The 9,665-nt window shown below is 40.9% G+C and overlaps 2 protein-coding genes across 2 annotated transcripts; one reads left to right on the top strand and one right to left on the bottom strand.

The window, feature by feature from the left end:
- Positions 1 to 799: 799 nt before the first annotated feature.
- LOC117493315 (G-protein coupled receptor 183-like) lies at positions 800 to 1,759 on the top strand. The gene has a single exon (XM_034143821.1). The coding sequence runs from the start codon at positions 800 to 802 to the stop codon at positions 1,757 to 1,759; it is 960 nt and encodes a 319-aa protein (XP_033999712.1).
- A 142-nt stretch (positions 1,760 to 1,901) lies between these two features.
- Positions 1,902 to 5,005, bottom strand: LOC117493665 (zinc-binding protein A33). The gene is made up of 6 exons (XM_034144317.1): positions 4,392 to 5,005; positions 4,052 to 4,147; positions 3,736 to 3,966; positions 3,629 to 3,651; positions 3,423 to 3,541; positions 1,902 to 3,317 (listed from the first exon to the last, which is right to left on the bottom strand). Exons 1-6 carry the CDS (start codon positions 4,779 to 4,781, stop codon positions 2,779 to 2,781), a joined length of 1,398 nt encoding a protein of 465 aa, XP_034000208.1. The 5' UTR covers positions 4,782 to 5,005; the 3' UTR covers positions 1,902 to 2,778.
- Between the last annotated feature and the right edge of the window lie 4,660 nt (positions 5,006 to 9,665).

Genomic DNA, 9,665 nt, shown 5'->3' with positions numbered 1-9,665 from the left:
AATCAGTCTGACTCAGAGCAGCTGCACAAAGTCCCGGAGCCTAGAACAAAACCTGACATTTAGGGGATTAAAAAAGCTCCCCAGATATGTGATGTTCCTGTAGGGGCCAAAGACAGAGACACTGAGCTCAAGGCCCAGTACACCTTGTAATGGTATCCTTCATATCTAACTCCTGTTATTATTCCATCAATCCAGCCATTATTGCATTCATCTTTCGTGTTACCATCCTTTTCTGGTCAGAAATTAGCTTTAGGAATAGCTAAATGTCAGAAACAGGCTTTTAAGAGCTCCAGGAAATGACTGCTCTTAAGAATCTTAAACAATTGTCTATGTGCAACATATGAACTCTGCCTTTTTAATTTGGGTATAGCTGCCCTTTTATTCTGCAGTAAAAGGGTGGGGCTTTTAGTATGAGTCCCTTAAGTGAGTTAGATGTCCCTATATACGGGGAGTCAAGCTTCCCAGAGGAAGGTCCACACAGACACAATAACAAGATAACAGCCTGAGGAGAAGCCCTGACGCTGTTTGTAACATGTTTTTGTTGCTCTCTGGGAACTGTCTCATTTACTCTGCGGTGAGTTGAACTCTATTGAGAATTAACTTCTCAGCAAACTAGAAACAAGGCTTCTTAATGTGCTTCAGAGCAAGAACACAAGATGAAATACAAGTCTCCATGATAAACACCTGGTGTTAATGGGAAATTGTATTGTGAGTGAGTGAATGATGTCTAGAAAATGGTAAACCCTAACCACTATTTATTTTCCTTTTTCCACCAGGGTCCTTTTACAGTGACAAAATCATGGAGAGAAATGTTTCTTCAACCACTGTCCAGACTCTACTCCCTCTTAACACCACTGCTGGCACCAATGCCACAGCAGAACCCTTCAGTGTGTTTGACGGATGCGACCATCAGGTAGAGGGTATTCTCTTTGATCTGACCCTCCAGAGCATCAACGTTATCGTGGGAATCCCAGCCAACTTACTTGTCATTGCAATCCTCATCCGAAATCGCAAAGAACCCACAACTTCAGACATATTCTTGGGCTGCCTGGCTTTCATGGATGCCTATTTTAGTGCCATGACCCCTCTCACCTTCCTTAACATGTACTACTGGCAGAGCAAAGACGTTTGGTTAGCCACCAAGTTTTCTTATGGTGTAAAAGACACTAGTGGGCCATTGTTTCTATCCTGTATCTGCCTAGATCGCTTTGTAGCTGTGATCTTTCCAGTAAGGTTTGGGCAGTTTAAACCCATCATTTATAGGTTAAGCCTCTCATTGCTGGTATTCTGCCTTACCTTTGCCTACTCTGCTGCCAAGACTGTGGGAGGCCTCCCCAACTTTGAGAAGGTGTTCACTGGTGAAATGCTGGCAGCATTTACTTGGATGGTCTTGTGTAATGCGAGCATACTGTGGGCCCTGAAGAAGTCCAGCAGGGCAGGAGGGAAAGATGAGATGCACCCCATGAAGAAGAAGGCCTTCAAGACAGTGCTGTCCATCCTTTGTATCATTGTGTTTAACTACCTGCCACCTGTAGCACTGTTTCCTTTTGAAGACATCTACTCCCCTGATGTGTTCCGCTGCTACGTGCAGCCTGTGGGCTTCGCTTTCCTTAACATCAGCAGCACCATCCAGCCGCTTATCTATCTATGTCGTCTGGACAAGGTGCCTTTCTTCTCAGACACCTGCCTGAAAAAGTGCTGTATCTGTGTTAATGCAAAGAACAACAAAACCCCAGCTGCACAAATCCCACCTGCTTAGAAGAAGTAATACACATATTGACCCTTGGTTTGATTATTTGATTAATGTGCTTCACTGATTAGATTTATTTTATGTAGATTGAAAAAATATAATCCTGAAAAAAGATTAACCTCATAAATAATGAGTCAACAATTGGCAAATCAACATTTTAATATAATGTTTTCATATACTAATCATGTTTAAGATACATTTATTTACGATTTATGTGTGTGATACAGTCTACACACTGTAATGAAAACCTTTATTACTTTGGTTTTGGCGCCATCATGTGTACAAAAGTGACCAATAAACTCAACTGTAAAGTCTAATCCTTCCTCGTGTGAAGAATGTGATTTGTGTGAGCTTGTGTGTTTTTCTTAAAGTGCATTGTGCTAAAAGGGTTAGACACTTATCCTTCATTCAAAACCAACATAAAATTAAAATAATTACCAATAGAACAATCATAGAAAACATGTGCAGCAGTATTATACAATCAGACATAAGGCCATTAAAAATGATTAAACATAAGGAAATTGCATGCTACAAACCATAACCCACTTATGGATGGACTCAAACTTCATATTTATTCTTCTTCATTTTGTTTGGGAAGTGAACTATAGCTGAATGGTTCCCAAACTTAACTCAACAGCTTGTTTTAAAGGTTCGAGCTTTTATTTATCCAGCATTTTAGGATGTATGACATCAATTGTGATTGGAAGAGCCATATTGGCTGCTTGACCTACCAGAGAATAACCTAAGCCAATTTTGACAACTTTTCCAATGGCAGTTGCTATAGCATCCGCTCCCAAAGTTGTCAAATCTAGAGTGAAAGTTGTCAAGTTTCAGGCCTATATAAATGAGTGACGACAGCCACTAATACCAAATGATTTACTTTTTTTTGTTAAAGCTTTGATATATTGGTTGCTGTTTGAATGTAGCCTAATTATAATTACAACAAATAAAACAGAAAATGTTTCTAAAGAACATTAACATTTCAGCCAGTAAATCCCAAAATACAAATATCCCTGTCCTTCATCTGCTTATTGGCGCAACATTGTGATGAGTACTTTCTCTGGCATTATTCTCAATGGATGACTGTTTTGTGTATAGAAATATGGAAGTAAAGTTTCTGTGAACGTGTGTGTGAATGCATAAATGAGTGTGTCATCAGCAGGGTCAAAGAAAGACATTGTCCCTTTGTTGTAATCCAGTTGAATTTTGACCTGTTTTGGCACTCTTGTAAGTGTCAGAGGGGTCGGGGGGGAGGTCATTGCCCTGAACTCTCCGTCCCGTAAACACAAAGTCCAGAAGCCGTTTTCAGGCCGAGCGCAGACCTCAGAGTTTCTAGGTACAGACAAAGAGGCCACACCCAGGAGCCAGTCCTGATTACTTCCTGTTTCCACGATCCAGTGGTGGCTTCCTGAGCCCAATGCGTCCATGCCAACCACTTCTGCACTCATGTGGAAGCGCTCTGGGTTGTCAGGGCAACCAGTGTGCTGCTTTGAGTAGTGGAGGGAAGTGAGGTCGTCTGACAGGATGAGGCAGGGGTGTGCTGTGTTTGGGTCCAAAATAACAGGGGCTAAAAGACAGGATATTAGCAGAAAGATTGATGAGGAAACACGGTCTGGGTTGTACAATTTTACTCTCTAGGCCTTGAAGCCTTATAGCTATGACATGTACTCACTATAGTCAATTTTGTCCAGCATTTTCTCCCATACTTTATATTTGAGGTTGCAGAGATGCTTTGTCACATCAATTAGTAACCCCGACAAGTTGTCTGAACCAAGAGGTATGCTTCTTTCTCTGTGATACAGTAGAAACACATATGTTGGACTGAGAATATGGCATTGTCAACTCAAAGAGTGTAAACCCATAACTGTGCTGACCTACCTGTCCTGAGTGGCCTTGAAATTCTGGAAAACAGAAAGAGTCACAGTCAAGGTGGGAGGTTTTGGGGAACAATATTAAAAGGTTGATTTATACCTGACTGTACAGACCTTCAACAAGATCATATCTTCTTCTTTCAGCTGCTCCTGTATGATTGAGATGGTCTCTGCGAGCAATAGCACTTCTGCTGACAGTTCTTTAATCTTATCCTTCAATCCTGCAATCTTTTCTTCTTCTTCTTTTTTAACAGCAGCTATTCTGGCTGACTCTTCCTCGTAGAGGATTTGATGCAGTTGCTTGAACTGGCTCTCGATCAATGTCTGGGTTTCTTGTGCTTGATTCTGAGGAAGATTAGGCAAATTCTGGTTTATTTGACCAGATTATTTTTCATTCAAAACCACACATCTGACATCTCATCACATTTACCTTGATAAACTTGAACATGTCTGCAGAGGTCGTCTGAATCCTTTGGAGGCCGTCCATTTTATCTTGTAAGTTCTTGAGTGATAAAGCAAGTTCATCCTGAAAGACAAGCAGGTGAGAGTCAGCAGAGATCAATTCATTTTATATAAGGATGCATCAGAATTATGAGTGCTTTGAATATCTTGGCCCAGGAGTTTTTTCACAATCTGGACAGACTTGCTGGGCAGCATTCTACCCTTGGGTGTTACCTTGAATACATCAGGTGTACAAAAACAGCAGAGTCCGTTTAAAAGGTTGCTTTTACGATGAAGTCTGGAAACACATTGATTTTTTTCCCCCTTACCTTGCAGTCCAGCACTGCCTCTTCTATAGGCGAGCAGTCGTGACCCTTGTGCAGTTTGGAAGACTGACACACCACACAGATGGGTTGTTTGTCAACCAGACAGAAAAGTTTTAACTTCTCCCCGTGCAGAATACAATTCAAAGTTTCTTCCACCAACATTGAATTCTTCCTGGCCTGCAAAAGGGCTTCACAGACGTTTCTCAGAGCCAAATTGGTGTGAGGACTGGCCTTAGAGGCTCTTTTCCTGCATACTGGACAGTCACGTACGCCTGTTTCCCAACAGCGCTTCACACAGCTCCTGCAGAAGCTGTGGCTACATGGCAGCAACACAGGGTCGGTAAAGATGTCACAGCAGATTGGACATGTGAGATCCTCCTCTGGGAGAGACATGATCAGTAGCTTGTCACGTACAATGCAGTTAATCCACAGTTCAAAACAGCACAAATCCTCCGGTTTAAGTCCTCATGTAGCCTACTTATAATGGTTCCTCTGGCAGTAGCATAATAACTTTGTGTGCCTCGATAAACTTGTCTCTCTAGCCTCAGAGCACACTGACAGCCTATCTATTGTTCTTGACATGAAGTAGCAAAGGCTCTTGGTTTTCCTGTGCATGACTTTTGTGGGAGTAACTCAAATCATGCAGCACTGAGAAACAACCCAGTATGTAGCCAAGCTGGGAAACAGGAAATGAAACCCTATTGGCCAGTTTTGGGTGAGCTTAAAACGGGTTGTTACTGCATGTTTGAAATGTCATGATTCAGGAAATGAACGAGAATGTGGCACAAATGTTTTTAGTCTAGTAAATAATTCATTGGGTAGTTAGCAATTCACCATTTGAAAATGGGATGGCCAGGTCAAAACAACAAGTCATTTCCCATACACCAGTGAACTTAGTGACGAGCATTGTTTCCTAAATGTATTCACACAGTGTGGTTTCTATCTTTAAGACCCAGACTGGCTACACCAGCTCCAAAAGAAACAGGATTTGAATGAACTAAAAACAAAACACTTGCTTCTTGTTAATATACTGTAATAGGTACTCAATTATATTGGCATTGATAGTACATTGTATGCGTCTTAAGCATGTGTGTTACATAATTGGTGTTGGTCTTGAAATAATAACAGAATATTTGCTGCAGGTGCTCACTGTTTAGGATCAGAGGATTGTAATCCTTTTTTATATTCTGAAAGACTGCAAAGTCTGCAATCCAAAAAAGGCAGAATTTGAAATAGCTAAAAATAGACTGATCAAAACAGTGAACATGTCTTCTGAAAGCCTACTTTTTCTAAGGTAAGTTGTAAAGTGGGATTGCAATTGGGGGTGCATGTTGTTATTTTATGATCGTTTTTAAATATAATTTTAGAGTTATCCTTGATTCTGTATGAAAAAAACAACGTGCAGTATAGCATTTGTCTTTTAGTCCAAAGGTTTACAATTCAGTGTTCATATTCAGTGTTGGCCAGGGCCGGCCCTTGGCATAGGCAGTATAGGCGAATGCTAAGGGCGCATCAACCCATGGGGGGCGGCGGAATATTCGGGGAAAGAAAACATTAAAAAAAATTTAAAAAATGTTTTATTTAAATTTCATTACAAAACAATTTCCCGATTTTGGATCAACAAAGTACATCTTATGATCTTATCTTAACAAAACTACGCCTATATTGCGTACAGCACCCATAAACTATGGTGCATCCCCCCAAATCAGGTAAATTGAACTGCCCCAGCCCCGCAGCCCCCGGGTCAGAAAGGCAAGATTGAGGCCTTTAGTAGACAGTTGGAATGTAAATAGTGGTAAAAACCAGTGGTTTCTGTAAAATCTATTATTTTAGTTAAATCGTTTTTGTGTCCAGTTATAAAAACACGGGCACCACAAAATGGAAACCACATTTTTAATGTGGAAGTAGATTACAGCCCTCTCTTCACTTGATTAGGACAGCTCCCTCTGCTGTAATTAATGTAAATTACAGTAAAAACCAGAGGTTTATGTGAAATATTTATTTTTTTTAAATAATGGTTTTTGTGTGCAATTATAGGTTTTAATTTAAAATAAATCAAACTCCCAAAAAACGTAGAGGGGGGGGGGGGGGGGGGGCGGGGGGCGCCAGCTAAAATCTTGCCTAGGGCAGCAAATTGGTCAGGGCCCTGGTGTTGGCATTCACATTAACTTAGAAACAACATCTAATAACGTGGGATAATAAAAAAGTTGATACTTCAGAAGATGTTCTCAAACTACAAATGTTACTATCTTTGTCCTTTCGAGCCAAGGCTGATTGATGCCATGCTTCAAAGTAATGAAATCATGGAGCCTTACAATCGGCTACACTGTTAAAAATGCAAATGAGAGACCTTGATGACCTCACTACAATAGGCTGTGTGTGTGTGTGTGTGTGTGTGTGTGTGTGTGTGTGTGTGTGTGTGTGTGTGTGTGTGTGTGTGTGTGTGTGTGTGTGTGTGTGTGTGTGTGTGTGTGTGTGTGTGTGTGTGTGTGTGTGTGTGTGTGTGCAGAGCCGGCCCGACCCATTAAGCGACATAAGCGGCCGCTTAGGGCCCCGCAGCCACTAAGGGCCCCCTAGCAACAAAAAAAAGATCTCAGTACACCCTCGCCGTGATAAGTATGTTTAATTAATTTTGTTAATTTTATTAATATTTCCTAGATTGCCTACTCTCAAAGTCATGTATTATATTATTGAGTCAATAATATAATACATTAACCGTGCTTTACCTGAACCTCATCATGACACTAGAGAGGACGGCAGGAATGTAATTTCCCGTGTTCAGTGAATGCAACAGAGGCAAGACACCAGACCAACCAGAGAGTTGCATGGAGATAAACATCTGTCTTATTGGCTGACAGGTACCTATCATGTGAGCTGTGACAATGTTTAAAATAAACTGTCAGTCGGACTCAGAGTTTTTGAAGATGGACATAAGAACATTTTTTCTTAAAAAAGACAACAATTCTCAAGTGGTGGCTCACACAACAACCCCAGAGCCACCACTCGAGCCAGGTAAACAAGGTATGTAAATGTCAGTAAACTTCCAAGTTATGCGAACATGTAAGCAAAGCATAAATTACAGCTACGTTGACGTTACTTTGAATCGGCAGTAAGCTAAACCGTTAGCAAGTCGCTATAGAGTGGAGAAGTCACGCTCATCTACTTCCGCCCCATGGGACCTTATTTCGGAAAAATAATGTATTGAAGTCAATGGAGAGAGAAAACTTATGTTTCGATCCCGTTTGAATTGTGTTTGTCAATCTTAAAAAATAATTTCCATGTAAAAAAAGTCACAGTTTGTCGTAAAACTGTTGAAATATAAGACTAGGAAAAATACGTAATTAGAAAGACTACAAATCCCAGAGTCGCGTAAGTGATGTCACAATTGTTTTCCTCCACTAAGAGATAGCTAAAATCAGCGCCATATAGATATAATCTATCTATATGGCGCTGGCTAAGATAAGATAACTTTAACAAGATGCCTGTGTGCTTAGTACCAGGTTGTTATTATACCAGCAATGGGTCTTGCTCGTTCTTTCGCTTCCCGTCTGATGAAAGGACCAGAGTGTCTGGATCAAGCTAGCTAGTAGCTAGCACGTTAGTTAGCATTACAGCCTTGTCATTTTTATTAGCCTTAACATGAAGTAACATTAAGTAACCCAAAATGTTAAACAGTAAGAGTAGTAGTCATATTTCGTGAACCCTTTGAAGAGTACTGTCACCGGTGTGATCATTCTATAATACACAATTTAAGCCCGGGGAGAAATGCTAACGCTAACGCTAGCATTGACGATCTTCTCTACTTCATGCTATCTGCACAAATGGTTGACATTAAACATTAAAACGACCAGGCAGTTCAGAGAGAATCAAAGGAAGGCAGGCAGGCAGCTTTGCATGACATTCTTCAGGACGTGTTTCATTGTGGTGATAGTGAGGGTAGTCAATCGTTTTGTTGACAAGACAGTAGTGACGGCCATCTTGGTGACGTGTGTTGTTGACCAGAGATGTAGTTCATTGAGCGTTTCACACAAACAAATGTGTTACTTCACAGTTTTACGACACATTTTTTTTTTTTGACTTGCAAAATTATCTTTTAAATTGACAAACATCATATGTGTAATTCGTGGCACAATTCAAAACGGGATCGAAAGATAATCTTTCTCTCTCCATTGACTTCAATACATAATTTTTCCGAAATAAGGTCCCATGGAGGTCCACCGGAAGGGGAGGGACTTCGCCACTCTATAGCTAGCCAGATATATTAAATAAACACTTTGTCATACAATTTAAATCTTATGTTTTTTAGCGTTACCTGGTGATTTCAAAGAAAGCTCTCTGGAAAATGTTGACTTACTGTTCGACATGAAGCTAGAAGCTACCTTACAGTACACAGTTGATCCTGAGTCCAGTCAGTTAAAGTGTTTCATAGTTAGCTTAGCTAAGCATCAACCTAGCACTGAAATATATGGATGTTATGTGACAGTATTTCTGAGGAAAAGTCAGCTGAAATGGTGGCATAGTTGCCACTGCTTTACGTGTCGACAGCATGTTTGAACGTATTTACAGCAGTAAATGTGGCTGTTTGACCACTGACGTTGCCATAACAACACCTGAATTTAAATGGTCAACCTCTTTTTGTGACTTTTGCATGAAATTATAATTCTTCTGAATGATGTGCGTGCGTGCGTGCGTGCGTGCGTGCGTGCGTGCGTGCGTGCGTGCGTGCGTGCGTGCGTGCGTGCAGCGCCCATACACTATGGTGCACCCCCCCAAATCAGGTAAGTTGAACTGCCCCAGCCCCGCAGCCCCCGGGTCAGAAAGGCAAGGAGAGTCAGGCTAAGGTAAGGTGTTGAGGTGTGAGATTGAGGCCTTTAGTAGACAGTTGGAATGTAAATAGTGGTAAAAACCAGTGGTTTCTGTAAAATCTATTATTTGAGTTAAATCGTTTTTGTGTCCAGTTATAAAAACACGGGCACCACAAAATGGAAACCACATTTTTAATGTGGAAGTAGATTACAGCCCTCTCTTCACTTGATTAGGACAGCTCCTTCTGATGTAATTAATGTAAAATACAGTAACAAAACAGAGGTTTATGTGAAATAGTTCTTTTTTTGAAATAATGGTTTTTGTGTGCAATTATAGGTTTTAATTTTGTATTTATGTTAATTTAAAATAAATCAAACTCCCAAAAAACGTAGAGGGGGGGGGGGGGGGGGGCGCCAGCTAAAATCTTGCCTAGGGCAGCAAATTGGTCAGGGCCCTGGTGTTGGCGTTCAC

Source organism: Trematomus bernacchii, unplaced genomic scaffold, assembly GCF_902827165.1.
Source record: "Trematomus bernacchii unplaced genomic scaffold, fTreBer1.1, whole genome shotgun sequence".
NCBI classification, from domain to species: domain Eukaryota; kingdom Metazoa; phylum Chordata; class Actinopteri; order Perciformes; family Nototheniidae; genus Trematomus; species Trematomus bernacchii.
This window is presented reverse-complemented; position numbering and strand designations above follow the sequence as displayed.